Here is a 14,564-nt window from a genome sequence, read left to right on the forward strand (position 1 = left end):
GTCCACTTGGATTTTTGCATTTTGCAGCCCCAGGACAAAGACGAAAGCCTGTTTATTAAGAGAGTGAAGATGGACAACTGGACAGCGGCTCTGCTCACTGGTGTTGCCTGCATTGTGGGATACCTGGTTGTGCGGGTGAAAAAGATCAACAGCCTCCGACAGGCGGAGGAAAAGATCAAGAGAGCCAGAAAATGGAGAGATGAGAGCTTGCAGCGCGCAGAGCAGGCGGTGCTCCGGTACAAACAGTCGGTGAGAGTTCAGAGCTTTAAACACTGAAATGTTTAACTTTTTCTTTAGATAGAAATCAAAACAAATTATGTGCTTTTAGTTTAAGCCTGGCGGAGGTTTAGTTATTAATTTCCAAATTACTGACACTTTTTGTTGTCAACATGCATACAAAAACTTAAAAACACATTAATATTATGCTGCTCTTCTGGATTTGTTTTGTTGGCCCAAGTTGACACATAACTTCACACACGCGGTTTGTCAGCTGCACGTCTCCTGTTCCACCTCACCCTGAAGTTGCTCTGTTGGATTGAAATCTGTGGTGGCCCCTAGAGACAAAGCACGTACAAAATCCAAAACACTTACAAAAGTTTTGGATTTTGTACGTGTTTTGGAGTTTGTGCGTGCTATTTGGAATTTTTAAGTGTTTTGGAGTTTGTACATGCTTTGTCTCTAGGGGCCACTGTAGAAATCTGGTGATTGTGTAACGCGAGGGCTCACTAGATGGTTTGGAATCTCTCTGAATAATTAGGAACAGCAAGATGGAGACGGATAACTTTTTAGCAGCCTCTTTACTCTCCGCACACCGCAACAACTCACACTTCCTGTGTACCGCTCTCATGAATACTTCACTGGCCTCTCAGAAGCCAGGAAATCTTAAACTCAGATCAGAACAGGGAAAACAACTAGGTAGATATAACACATACTTATTACTGGTTTGAACATGCATGTCTAAACATTCAAACGTGTAAACATGTAAATATCAAAACACGTAACCACCAAATAGCTACATAACTAGCTTTATAACCTTTGTAAACACCTCTTTGTATATCAAATTAGATTTAAATTTACTTCTACACTTTACAATTGTGCAGAAGTACAGGAAGTAGGAGTCCTGAATCTATACACTGATGTGGTTTTCTTTCTTTCTTACAGCTTTATAAATTTTTATAACATAATGATTCTGTGTGGGTCTGTGTCTTCTAGCATCCCACGACTGACTCTGCTTTGATCCTGAAGCTCTCCCTGTCTGAGCTGACACAGCAGCTGAAGGACGGCTCACTGAACCCTGACAATGTGCTTTACTCTTACATGGAAAAGGTTCATTATCCAGCATGACACAAGAGTTCACTGCCTAACATAACACAGATCTTTCTATCTGAAGGTTGACTGAAAGACAATATATACACACCAGTTTATTTTAGCTAGCATAAACACTAAGTAATCTATTTTATTTTCCAGTGAGAGTTTAATATTTTACAGAGTGCTTACACAGATCAGTATCCCTTTAAAGTAAATAAGTTCATCTGAATCTCTCTGCGCGTATTTCCTTTCCAACAGACTCTGGCTGTAAACAAAAAGCTGAACTGCTGCACTGAAATTTTGCTGGAGAGTTTGGACCAGCTGACAACTGTTGGCTCCAACAAGGATGGTCTCTTGTACGGAGTTCCAGTTAGCATCAAAGAAAATCTTGCATTTAAGGTAAGAATAATTTAATAAATTAATGTATTTGTAGTGCAAACAAATGGCAGTTACGCTATAGGCAGTATAATAATGGACGAATGCAGCTAGGACACCAACCATTGCTTTCTGGAGTCCAACCTCAAGGTGAACTTTTCCACCATTGCCAAGTTGGTTGCAAAAAGCTAAACCTGACATGGAGGAGTGGGTCTAAATGTGAAACTGAATTAAGGTCTTAATAATAATGTTATTTATGATCTCTGAATTTCACTTACAGGTTTTCAAAATATTAAGGTATGGCATTTGTGTAGTCTTTGATGCACTCTCGTGTTCTTTAATTTACATCACAAGGATCATGACTGTTCTTGTGGTGTGATCATTAACCTGGACCAGCCCGCTGAAAAGGACAGTGTGCTTGTTCAAGTCCTGAAGAAACAAGGAGCTATTCCCTTTGTGAAAACCAACTTGGCCCAAGCCCTCATGAGGTACATTTTTTAATCAAGAATTCAAATTTAAAACAAATTATAACACAGTTAAAAACTCTGTGTACTCATGGGTGAATGAGGAGAGTTCTTTAAGTCCCCTGATAGAGTAGAAACACACTATATAAGAACCAATACATGTACCATTTGCATCTTCCATGTGTGTATTTTATGTAAAGACTCATAACCTGTCTTTGTTTGTCTGCCTCCACCTTTAGCTATGACTGCAGTAATCCTATCTACGGGCAGACTGTGAACCCTCATAACCCCCAGAAGACTCCTGGTGGTTCATCTGGTGGGGAGGGGGCTCTCATTGGGGGAGGGGGCTCCCTGCTTGGTATAGGCACTGATCTAGGTGGCAGTATCCGTCTTCCGTCTTCATTCTGTGGAATCTGTGGTTTCAAGCCAACTGCTCACCGACTGAGGTAGATCCTTTTTAGTCATAGAAAATGATTGTAAATTGATGAGTTAAGGTTTCTTTATTTGTTAACACCTTTGGATAATGAACAGTTTACAGGGTTTTCGTTCAATTTGTCGAGGACAAAAGTCAGGTAAGGAACTAGCACATGAAGTAAATGCAGATTATATATAACCAGTGTCTAATAATATTACACAAATTTTCTGGAACATTTTGTTCAAAACATTTGCTTTATGCTTCTTACTAAACTAGTGTCGTCATCTCCTGGACCCATGGCAAGAGATGTGGACAGCCTGGCTCTGTGCATGCAGGCACTTCTTTGTGACCACATGTTTTCTTTGGACCCCACTGTTCCACCATTACCTTTTAACATGGAGGTGTGTCCTGTACTGTGGGATTCATGTCCTCTGTTGATGATCATCTTTTCTATATATTTTCAGATCATTCATAGATATTAGAAACTAGAAATTAATCAAGTTAATTTTCTTAACACATCTCTCTATGCTAAAAGACGAAGTTCTAAAGGACAAAGTTAATAGTCTTCCTATAACATTTCCAAGTGCTTTTTTTTATGAGAGCAAAGGATTTTCAACATTTTCACCATTTCTAAATATACCGGTTTTCTTTTGAACACATACACTATTTCTGTTTACACACAATCTTTGAACTGTAGCAGAAATACAACAAAATTAACCTGGGCCAATAATATAATAACCCCCGGAAAAGCTGACCTTTTTAAAAGTCATTGCATTTGTAATGTTCAAAGCTCTTCAAGTCAAGTTAAAACTGAGGGCTATTTTCCAATTTACAGTACAAAAACCTCAGGAAGGGTTTGTGCTGTTGAGAAAGTGTCATGTAAAAAAAAAGCAAATAAATACATAAATAAAGTTTTAGACTTGAGAAAAAGAATTGTTAATCCTTGCAAAGGATGAGATGGTTATACAAAGTTATCACAGCATTTCCAAGTGTCACAATGTGGAGTCAGAAGTATCAAGAAATTCAAAGAGAGCCACAGAGTACAGAACAAGCCTGGCAGAGGTGAAAACTGAAAGATTTCATTGATTCTGGGAAGAAAACTAGTGAGAAATATGTCTAAAGACCTTAGCCAAGACACTAGGGAATGTCTTAACCAAGCCTGGAATTGTAATCTCAAAGAAAACATTCGCTATAACCCTGCATACAGTCAGGTCCATAAATATTGGGACATCGACACAATTCTAACATTTTTGGCTCTATACACCACCACAATGGATTTCAAATGAAACAAACAAGATGTGCTTTAACTGCAGACTGTCAGCTTTTATTTGAGGGTATTTACATCCAAATCAGGTGAACGGTGTAGGAATTACAGCAGTTTGCATATGTGCCTCCCACTTGTTAAGTGAACGTTATTGACTGGCCTGCACAAAGCTATGGCTTTAATCCCATTGAAAATCTGTGAGTTTAAACAAAGACCAAAGTAAAATAATGTAACCATCCAAAATAAAATTAAGATGCTTGGAAAAAAACGTGTTAACAATCCCTTGCTCTTCTTAACAGCACTTGGGAATACTTTTAAAAAGCTGAAATTTTCTTTGGTGGGCTAATAATTCTGTCCTCATCTACAGATATACAGAAGCTCCAGACCTCTTAGGATTGGTTATTTGGAAAATGATGGCTACTTGCAACCGTCTCCAAGCATGGTCCGAGGTGTCAGAGAGGTCAAAGCTCTGTTAGAGCAAGCGGGACACACAGTAAGACGTCACCACACACATGTAATCGTTACTGTCCTGAATTGTTATGAACCCCCTGTTATGTTACAGGACAATCAATCAATCAATCAATCAAGGCTTTATTCGCCACGTGCACGTTGCCCTGCTGTGAAATGGGACCCCCCCCGATCTTACACACACAACACAGACATCACATGGGGATACAGGTCGGAGATCGGTAGCGTTACAGAAAAACACTGAAATATACACTACAATGGGAAAGTACAAGAGGAAAAAAAGAGACCTCTACTCATGCTGGGCTCCTGCGAGGACAGCATGAGAACAGGAAACAAAAAAAACTCCTCTGCACAAAAAGCACATAAATGTCCACAGCACAACATTATGGAACACGTGACAAGCCACAGGGTTGGGTAGGGGGTGAAGAGTAATCCGAAGCAAACGCAGCAGCCATCCTGCCCTGCGCTATTATTCCAGCGCGGGCCCAGACCCGCTGTGTTCCCAGGAGGGAACAAGCATCGAAGGCGTTTGGAAAGGGAGGGGGGATGAGTGAGTGCATATCAGTGTATGTGTATGTGTGTGCGTGTCCAGAGTTCAGCTGAGACAGTGTCCAAACTGACCCTTTTAAAAGTTAAGCCATCTAAAAAATCAAAAAAATTGTTAAAAGTATTTTTTTTATATAAAACTTCTTCTGCTTGGCTTAAAGAGTGTAATGAACTAATAAAATCTCTCTGCATGTTTATTTTACATAGATATTGTTGGGGTCAATTTGACCCGTCAGTAACTCATACACTGACGGGTCAAATTGTCCCCATAAGTGACCGTTGGTCCCCACAAGTATAGTCGCGTGCCAATTTTCTGTCCTCACAAAGATGTCTAAATATGTACACACACACACACACACACACACTAATAATCACTGCCTAGTATTTGATATGAGCCATACATCTTTAATGTTCTCTTTTATGCCTTTAGTTGGTTCCTTACTTTCCACTGAAAATCAGCCAAATTGTTCCTGAGCTATTAATAAAGGGTGCATATGCAGATGGTGCTACCACCCTTCTACAAAAACTGTGAGTTGTACCTTTTAATAATTCATCTAATCACTTCTCATGAACTTAAAACATCTAATAAATGTATGATTTTTTTTCAGTGCTAAGTTGCAGGTGCTAGCATGATAAACTAAAATACTGTAGAATACTAAAATCATTACATGTCATTAAGTGTCAACACAGTTATTTTGTGTGTGTAAATAATTCATTTCATTTTAGGAAAGGGGGACTTCTGGACCCTTCTCTGAAGCGGCAGGTTTTTATGCACTCGCTCCCTAAGTGGTTTAAGAAAATCCTTTCCTTCCTACTAAAACCTGTGGTGAGTTTTCTCATTTGGTGACAAACATGTGTAAATTCAAGCACAGGACTGAACATAATCTTGGAACTTTTATCTGATAGAGCCTATGTTGTAAAGTGCCAGAATGTTTAAACTCACAGATTTTCAATGGGATTAAAGCCATGGCTTTGTGCAGGCCAGTCAATAACGTTCACTTGTTTTTTGCAGTCACCTCGTCTGTCTTCCAACATGAGTGCTATTTGTGGAGTTCGGTGAGAAAGTATTGTTGAAATTCATCATCTGTACATGATTCTTTTTTCATATAATACATGTGATGGGCAAAGTCACAAAATAATGCTTTATTTTTTAGATCTGTTTCCGATCTGTGGAAGCAACATGCTGCTGTTGAGGTAACTTTAACTTTCAACTAATGATGCATGGTTGAGTATCACAGTACAATTTCAAAAGAGGTGGGACACTGTGTATAATGTAAATTAAAACAGAATGCAATGATTGGCAAATCTTACCGACCTATATTTATCCACAATAGCACATAGAAAACAAATCTAATATTCAAACTGAAAAAATAATGTATACCATGTTCAGAAAAATGATTCTTCTACTACAAAGCCATGCTGTTGTAATAGCTGCAATATACACTTTAGCATTGACTTGCTCAAATATCTTCAGCAAGAAAATATCATTCTAATGGAAGTTTTATGTTCCTCTAAACCTAAACCTGTACACAACTTTCAGCATTAAAAAGTGTCTTTACAGATATGCAAGCTGCCAATGCCATGGCGCTGAAACAAGCAGGCTTTTGAACTGAGCACTAATAACAAGCCAGATGGTTCCTTTTTCTTTAGTCTGAAGGATGCCGCATCCATGTTTTTCAAAACTAATGTCAAATTTTGATTTGTCTGGCCACAAAACAGTCTTTTACTTTGTGTCAGTCCATTCTAAAGAGGTTTGGCCCAAAGAAGGTGGTGGTGGTGTTTATGGATTATGTTCATATATGAATTCCCGTTTGCATGAGCTTTAGAGCTTTAGGCTGTATTTCAATAGCGACAGCTCATTTGGAAGAATTGAACATGATTTACTGAGATACAGAGTTCAGCTACTGGTTTAGCGATTGACCCATCATAGCAGAATCTTAGAGGTGATAGGAATTAGAAGTAGAGTATGGTAGTGGTGAAGATGAAGCTGGAGGCTTGCATGGAGCTCTGAGTGGACAGGCTAGAAGATGAGTGAACTAGAACAACGCTGTCGACACTGAGTTTGGCAGTGTGGAAAGAAAAAGTTATATAACAAAGATTAGCAGCCAAACATCCAGGACAGCAGGCAGATGAGTGATCTTATAGAGACAACACATAAGATTCATTTGTGGATAGCATGGCGAACTGTGTTTGCAGACAGTGATATCTGGAAATGTTGCTGAGCCAAAGCAATGATTTCCATGACAAAATCATCCCTGTTTTTAATGCACTGCTGCCCAAGGGCCCAAAGTTCACAAACACAAACTTTTGGCCTTGTCCCTTGCACAGAGAGATTTCACCAGAGTCTCTGAATCATTTAATGATAATGTACTGTAGATAATGAGATAGTTAAAAGTCTTTTTGTTTGTCAATTTTACATTGACAAATATTATTTTGAAATTGTTCTGTAATATGTAGATGCAGTTTTCTTTACTTCTGAGAAACTCTGCCTCTCTGAAATACTTTATTTTTCCATCAGAGTCATGATACTGACCTAATTAGCTGCATCAGTTTCATCCAGCTCTTTATTTCTCTTTTTTCACATATCTTTTGGCTTTTGTTGACCCCCTTACACCTTTTTTAGGTCTGTTTTTGTTGTCATCAAAAACAAAATAAGGTAATGTTTTTCACGAAAAAATTAAAAACATTCAAAAAGGTGCAAGTGAAACTTAATATGCTGAATGAGAAATGTAGTTGAGTAATGAAGTGGTTCTAATACCCCACCTCCCGACCCTTTGGCGTGTGTGTATGTGCTTCTGTGCTGAGATTATTTGGGGAAAGCAAACACAGCACGCAGCCCAGATCTTGTCCGAGGTCTTAATGTTTGGTCAGAATGACAAAGCAAACATTCAGATAATGTCAAATTGTAACATGTGGAAGATACAGTGAGAAAAGTATCCCTGTTTGATGAAGTTGACAAAAGTCATGTTGAAATTAATATTCATATCTGACTGAGCTAATGTTAAATCCTGGTCAAGTAAAATAGCATAAACTGAGTTAAACATGAAGGGAAGTATTTTCATGTGTGATTTAATATCCATATAGAAAAGAAGAAAATGTAATAAAGCGATTTTAATGAAGTAACCTCTACCTCATAGATACCTCAGAGATAAAAGTGGGTGAAAAGTCAGAGAGAGAAAGGTTCAAGGTCAACAACACTGAGTGAATTTACGCAGAGGAAGAGGGGACAAGAGAGTGGGGGATGCAAATGTGAAAATTAGTATAGAAGAGGGCCTTCAGGGAACCAATCCAGGGCGAGAATGGCATTTTTTGAAGGAGAAGGTGGCTGAAGCAGTCCACAGAAGCCAAATCGAGGGAGGCTCCAGCCAAGAAATTGGTGTATAGACCCACAGAAACTGGTGCTGGAGCAGAATAACGTCATCACAGTGGCCCGCATGTGGCCTCTATCTGGGGGCCCAAGAGATAGTGACTCAGGAGGCATGGGTCACCCTGCGTAATGTCTGCAGGTGGGAGAAGATATCTGCACATCAGTGGAGAAAATCCCTCATTTGATGGACAAAAAAGCAGAAGAGCAGAAGAGTTCATGTGGAAATTGGGGCAGGTCTATGACACACTGGGCCATGTAGCCAGTAAGTTGAGACAGAGAGCCACTGGCAGACAGCAGCAGATCTGCATTCCCACATGCCAAATTAGGCAAGATCGGAAGGTCACAAACTCTGTAGTTTATGGAGCCCAGTGAAAATGATAAGAACAATAAAAATAAAAAAAGAAGACTGCGTCACAAAAACAATCCAAGCTGGGAGAGAAGCAGGGACCAATGGCCAAGAATACCAGACCCACCACCCAGAGAGAAGAGTGATTATTCTGCAGCCTGAGGGTCACAGAAAAGTAAATATTTGGGAACAAGGGCGTGTGTGTGTGTGTGTGTGTGTGTGTGTGTGTGTGTGTGCGTGTGTGTGTGTGTGTGTGTGTGTGTCTTTGTTGGTGTTATTTGTACCGAGGGGGTATGCAAACATGGCACACAGCCCAGAGCCTGTCTTGGTCAAATTGACTAAGTAAACAAGAGAATGTCAGATTTTAACATGTGTGATTTAAAAAAAAAAAAAAAACACTTATATTGTGTATATTGTTATTGGCATAGTTATAAATAAAAAGTAAGAAAAGCAGTCCTATGTGAATAAGTTGATGAAAATCGCGTTGAAATTAATATTCATATGTCATTGAGCTATTAATAAATCCTAGTGAAGAAAAATAGCATAAACTGTGTACGGAAGTATATTCATATTGTGATTTAATATTCATATGTGATAGAATGTTTGATAAATCATGTTAAAGTGCAACATAGAAAAGTAGAGAATGCAATGAAGTGATGTTAATGAAGTAACCTCTGCTCTAGTTAAAAGTGGGTGAAAAGTAAAGACAGAATCATAAGGTATGTAGGTAAGATGCAGTAGGTATGGATATGAGATACCTATTGTGAACAGAAAATTTACAAGGTGGTAGAAAAAATGACTATGTTGGTGGACAACATATATAGAAAACCATCTAAGGTTTTAAGGTAAACCAGCATTTAAGGAGTGGATGGATACAAAATCAAACCAAAAAGTTCTTTTTATTTATGGGGATTTCAACACAGATGTGATAAGTCCAGAAAAACATTAATAGACTGTATCTTAACTAATGAATCAGAAAACAAAATTGCCTTCTAATTAGTGACATCAGTGATCATTGTGCGTTTTTTCCAGTATATGACAACAATCATAGTAACGACAAACAGGAGAATAAATTAAAATAAAACAGGTGAGAACAGAGGAGTCCATGAATGCATTTAAAAGTGACCTACTTGAGGGGAAATTTGGAGGTAGTGTATAAGGAAAGGGATATTGATAAAGCTTATGAGACATTCTTAGGAAAATTTAAATTATTATATGACAGGCATTGACTAATAAAGCAATACTGCAACAAAGAAAAATATGCAGTTTGCCCATGGATCACAATAGGATTACAAAATGCACGTAAAAAGAAAAATACCATATATACCATAAAAATACCATATGAAATTAAAAAGTATAGAAGCAAAAAGGGGCTGAAAATAAATATAACAAAATGTAAATTAAATAAATTAAATTAAATTTTGAGGTTATGTAAAAACAAAACTTGTGCAAATTTATTAGACATGAAGAAAAACATTAACAGGGATTTGGAAACCATTAAACACCATTATAATAATAATAATAATAATAATAATAATGGATTGCATTTATATAGCGCTTTTCAAGGCACCCAAAGCGCTTTACAATGCCACTATTCATTCACTCTCGCATTCACACACTGGTGGAGGCAGCTACAGTTGTAGCCACAGCTGCCCTGGGGCAGACTGACAGAAGCGAGGCTGCCATATCCCACCATCGGCCCCTCTGGCCAACACCAGTAGGCGGTAGGGTAAAGTGTCTTGCCCAAGGACACAATGACCAGGACAGGGAGGCATTTAAATTACCCTGTGTAATAGGGTATTAATAAGGATACAAATATTAGTGATGTTGGTGAAGTAGTTCATGAATTTAAAAGATTCTTTGTAAGTGTTGGACCAGACTGATAGAAGTTTTGCAGCGAGAGCAGACAAACGTCAATGTTTGTATCACCTGTGGAAGAAAAGAAAATCATGGACATTGTTGGGAAACCACAAAATCAAACTTCTACAGACTTTAATGGCCGTGATACAAAAATTGTTAAATAAACTATTGATGGTATCTCTAAAGCTTTAAGTATAAATGTGCGAATTCTCTCTACAAACTGGTGCATTACCATCACAAAAGTGATACAATTGTACAAAAATGGAAATCACAAATTACATGTACAGACTTTCACAATTCTCCAAAATACTGGAAAAGGTTTTCATTAACAAGCAGGGTTTCGTGAGGCTATGGGCAATTCGTTGATAAACATAAAATATTAATGGACTCAGTATGGTTTCAGATCAAACAAATCAACTATGGCATTACTGGAATTAATTGAAAACATCACTAATAACATAGATACAAAACACAATATAACAAGACAATGCACAGAGTTTTCATTGATCCAAAAAAGCTTTTGATAAAATTAATCGTGAAATATTGAAATATTACTTGATATGTCTTTGATGTACAGGATAAACAATTTTGATCCCAATACGGACCTTTGTAGGACTCTACAAACAATGTCTGCACACTCTAAATGAAAATCCACCAATTTTCCCAATTTTTCCAAATACCTCTAAACCCGCTGAAGCACAGCTCCTTTAACGTCACAATGCTCCATTTTATCTTACTGCATTAGGGCGCATTCAGAGCAGATCTTGAAAATTGTCACACAAGAAATGATTCAGTTAAAAACATGGTTTGATAAAAACTAGTTATTACTAAATTTGAACAGAGCAAGTGTATATAAGAGCTGGGGGGAAGAAATGATGATTACTGTAAATCAATAGATTGCTAAGCACGAGGTAGGGATTAATAAGTATGTACATACTACTCCATTTTGGACGTGATGATCAAGTGATTTCATGTCATATATGTGTGTGTGCACGCCCGTGTGTGTGTGTGTGTGTACATATATATATTCAGCTATCTATGTATATGTGTATGCGTATATATTTGTTTGTTTGTTTTGTATGTCTGAATTATAAAAGGTTATCCCATTATCCCATTCCCATTGCTTCCAACCTCAAGAAGGACTGTGCAGTTCCCCTCAGCCATCGGTTCCATCCAAGCCCTGCACTGCCTGCTGTGTAATACTCATAAGATCAGAGACTAGACTATTTATCTAGAGTTCCTGTTTTGGAGTGCTGGTTCCACAGATCAACATAGGAGGAGACCTCAGAGTAGAACCAGGACATGCAGAAGAGGTTATTTCTCTTGGCTAGCCTTGAAAGGCCTCGTTGTTCCCTCGGATAAACTAGAGGAGGTGGCTGGGGAGAGAGAGGTCTGGGCTTTGCTTCTTAGGCTGCTAACCCTGTGACCCGGCCCTGAATAAGTGGAAGAAAATGGATGGATAGATATTAAAATTTCTCAGTTTAAATATTTCAAAATTTGTAAATCACTGCATTTTGTTTTTGTTTACATTTTACACAGTCTCCCAAATGTTTTGGAATCGCAGTTGTATAAAGGATCAAGAAAATTTCCTGTTTTTTCTTTAGGACTATATTCAAGAGACAATAGCACATTGGAGGAGCTGCAATATCGATGTGCTGTTGTCCCCCATGATAGGGCCAGCCAGCAGGTTATTGCACGCTGACAAAGTTCCAAGTATGGTATACTGAGTATTAAAAAAAAAGCATTATTGTCCATCTATCTCTCTCTTTTTTTTCATTATTGTAATCTCAGGATAAGTTTGTGGATGTATGAAATGCTCCTAGGTGGCAGCATAGTTCCTGGGATTTGGGATCACATAAAAATTATCTCATAAAAAATTAGGATTGCTGCCCTTCTCTAGTGCTAACACGCATGATTAAAAAAGGCAGAGAGTGAAGAAAAACAATATCTCCAGACATTAGTCAATTAGGAAAGTCACCTGTAGATTAGAACATTTGGACAAATAATAATATAAAGGCACTGTTACACTAAATAAATCACTTGTTAATTAAAGAGCAACAGAATTTTGAAGGGCTAAAGAAAAGTGAATCTGTCTTAAAATATTTCATCATAACTAATCTACTTGTATTTTCTGTTATTTCAGCTGTTGTCAGTTGCACGATGCTCTACAATCTCTTAAAATTTCCTGCGGGTGTAGTCACTGTTTCCACAGTGACTGCGAAGGATGAGGAGGAACTCAAGCACTATAAGGGCTGTTATCAGGACAGTTTAGACGAGTCCTTCAAAGAGGTAACACATACCAGTGAGGGGAGACAGATTGAACACATTTACTGTGAGACCAGTTTTTCATGCAGTTTCAAAATTTCTAAACAAATGAATACAACTTTCAACTACACTGACTACACACAGGAAGATTTCAGGTGTGGTGGTGGGTAGGCCCATCTATCCTACATGGAACCAAGAGCTAAACCAGATCAGACGATTGAGACATTTTTTTTCTTGTGGTTCTTTAATTTATTGAATCTCAGTTATACATGAACTTTATTAAATGTTCCACAATTTGTTAGTCAGCTCGAGGCAGAAGACTGCGGTCCAGCTGCTGAGCGTTAAGTGACAGGAGTGTGTTTTTGTGTTCAGGCAGTGACTGGTGGTGAGGGTCTACCTGTGGCGGTTCAGTGTGTTGCTCTGCCGTGGCAGGATGAGCTCTGCCTGCGCTTCATGAAGGAAGTGGAACAACTGGTCAAAGAAAGCAAGAAGTAAAGCTGCTTTCTTTCTCAGTCTCACAGGAGAGGCTGCAGACTTCAGAGGCAACAAGTTAACTTGAGTAGATCCTATAAATGAGAGCTGAATCTTTCATAAATAGCAGAGCATTCTCTTTTTTTACAAATATAATCTGGCAATTTTTGTGCCTTGACTATTTGGTAAAGTTTAAATACATTTTAACAGTTAAAATTCAGGTTAAAGTCAAGGCAGTTTTATTTCTTTATGCCAAAATCACATGTAAAGGTTCTTCACAGGGAATGAACAAATAAATACATACAGCCATTAATAAATGGAACAGTACATTTTAAAAAATTGAAATCACTAAGATATTAAAACAGACATAATTTATATGTATAGGAGTGTGTGTGTGTCTTCTTATTCAGTCATAATGACGGAGATATTCATGATACAATATCTGGGTTACAGAAAGTTGGAGGACGCAATGAAGTAAGTTAAAAATCAGCATCTGCTGTCAGTCAGGATAAACATATTGATACTATTTTAATGAGAAAACTTTAGGGGACCATTCGTCCTCGTCATACTCGAGAGGTCAAAGTAGATTCTGCTGCCCGATATTTACCCTGTAATATATGCTTCAGCACAGTAAGGTGTATTAAACCCGCTAAATAATGCTCTTTTGTTTTCTTTAGACTTTTAAGTCCACTAATTGTCTGTTGACAGCTCCCTTCTGACATGTAACCGTCTCCTGGCAGCTCTCACTGAATTACTTTGAAACTAAAAACTGCTATTCTTAGGTGAGCTCTACTGATTATCAACTCCTTCCCTATGAAAAGTTACTGCGTGTGCAGTTAATGCGCAGTGATTTACAATAGACATACATTTTGTTTAACATGCCATTCACCAGATGATTTCTATTTTGGAGTTTTTCTTTTAATCATAACAAATGAGTGGTAAAATGCTTAAGTTGAGTCATGACTAGTTCAATTTTCCTTGCAAATTTCATGAATGGAAGTAGTAGACCAACATGGTTGGTCAAAGCTTTAAAATTAACATTTTGTAAATAGATGTGTAATTAGCACATGGAGCCATCTGGTAAATGGTAAATGAACTGGTTCTTATATAGCACTCTTCTACTGTAAGCAGCCAAAGTGCTTTATTTAACATGCTTCATTCATCCATTGAAACGCAGTCACACAAGCACTTTTTCTACACCTAAGGGCATTCTATCTGACATTTACACATATTCATACTCTGATGAATGCATTGGACAGCAACTTTTCAGTCTCTTGCCCAAGGATACTTAGGCAGACTGGAGACTGGAGCATCCAGGGCTCAAACCAGCAACCTTCCAATTAGTAGATGAGCTGCTCTACCTCCTACACTACAACCACCTGATGAGCCATTGTCAGGATGTCAGGGGAACATGA

General features: G+C 38.1%; 1 protein-coding gene across 1 annotated transcript; it reads left to right on the forward strand.

Moving 5' to 3' along the window:
* LOC146362186 (vitamin D3 hydroxylase-associated protein-like) lies at positions 1-14,067 on the forward strand. The gene is made up of 15 exons (XM_084922468.1): positions 1-249; positions 1,213-1,326; positions 1,567-1,707; positions 2,038-2,171; positions 2,387-2,593; positions 2,679-2,719; positions 2,839-2,963; positions 4,194-4,319; positions 5,271-5,368; positions 5,567-5,666; positions 5,853-5,896; positions 5,995-6,034; positions 12,018-12,126; positions 12,557-12,702; positions 13,051-14,067. Exons 1-15 carry the CDS (start codon positions 70-72, stop codon positions 13,171-13,173), a joined length of 1,728 nt encoding a protein of 575 aa, XP_084778594.1. The 5' UTR covers positions 1-69; the 3' UTR covers positions 13,174-14,067.
* Positions 14,068-14,564: the final 497 nt, after the last annotated feature.

Source organism: Perissodus microlepis, chromosome 23, assembly GCF_051167445.1.
Source record: "Perissodus microlepis isolate ML-2025 ecotype Zambia chromosome 23, ASM5116744v1, whole genome shotgun sequence".
NCBI lineage: Eukaryota > Metazoa > Chordata > Actinopteri > Cichliformes > Cichlidae > Perissodus > Perissodus microlepis.

Excerpts from the sequence above, each read along its gene's own strand:
- LOC146362186 (XM_084922468.1), top strand. The coding sequence starts at position 70 with ATGGACAACTGGACAGCGGCTCTGCTCACTGGTGTTGCCTGCATTGTG. Across the intron at positions 2,594-2,678 it reads CCAACTGCTCACCGACTGAG|TTTACAGGGTTTTCGTTCAA; the intron begins GTAGATCCTTTT and ends GATAATGAACAG. Across the intron at positions 5,369-5,566 it reads ACCACCCTTCTACAAAAACT|GAAAGGGGGACTTCTGGACC; the intron begins GTGAGTTGTACC and ends ATTTCATTTTAG.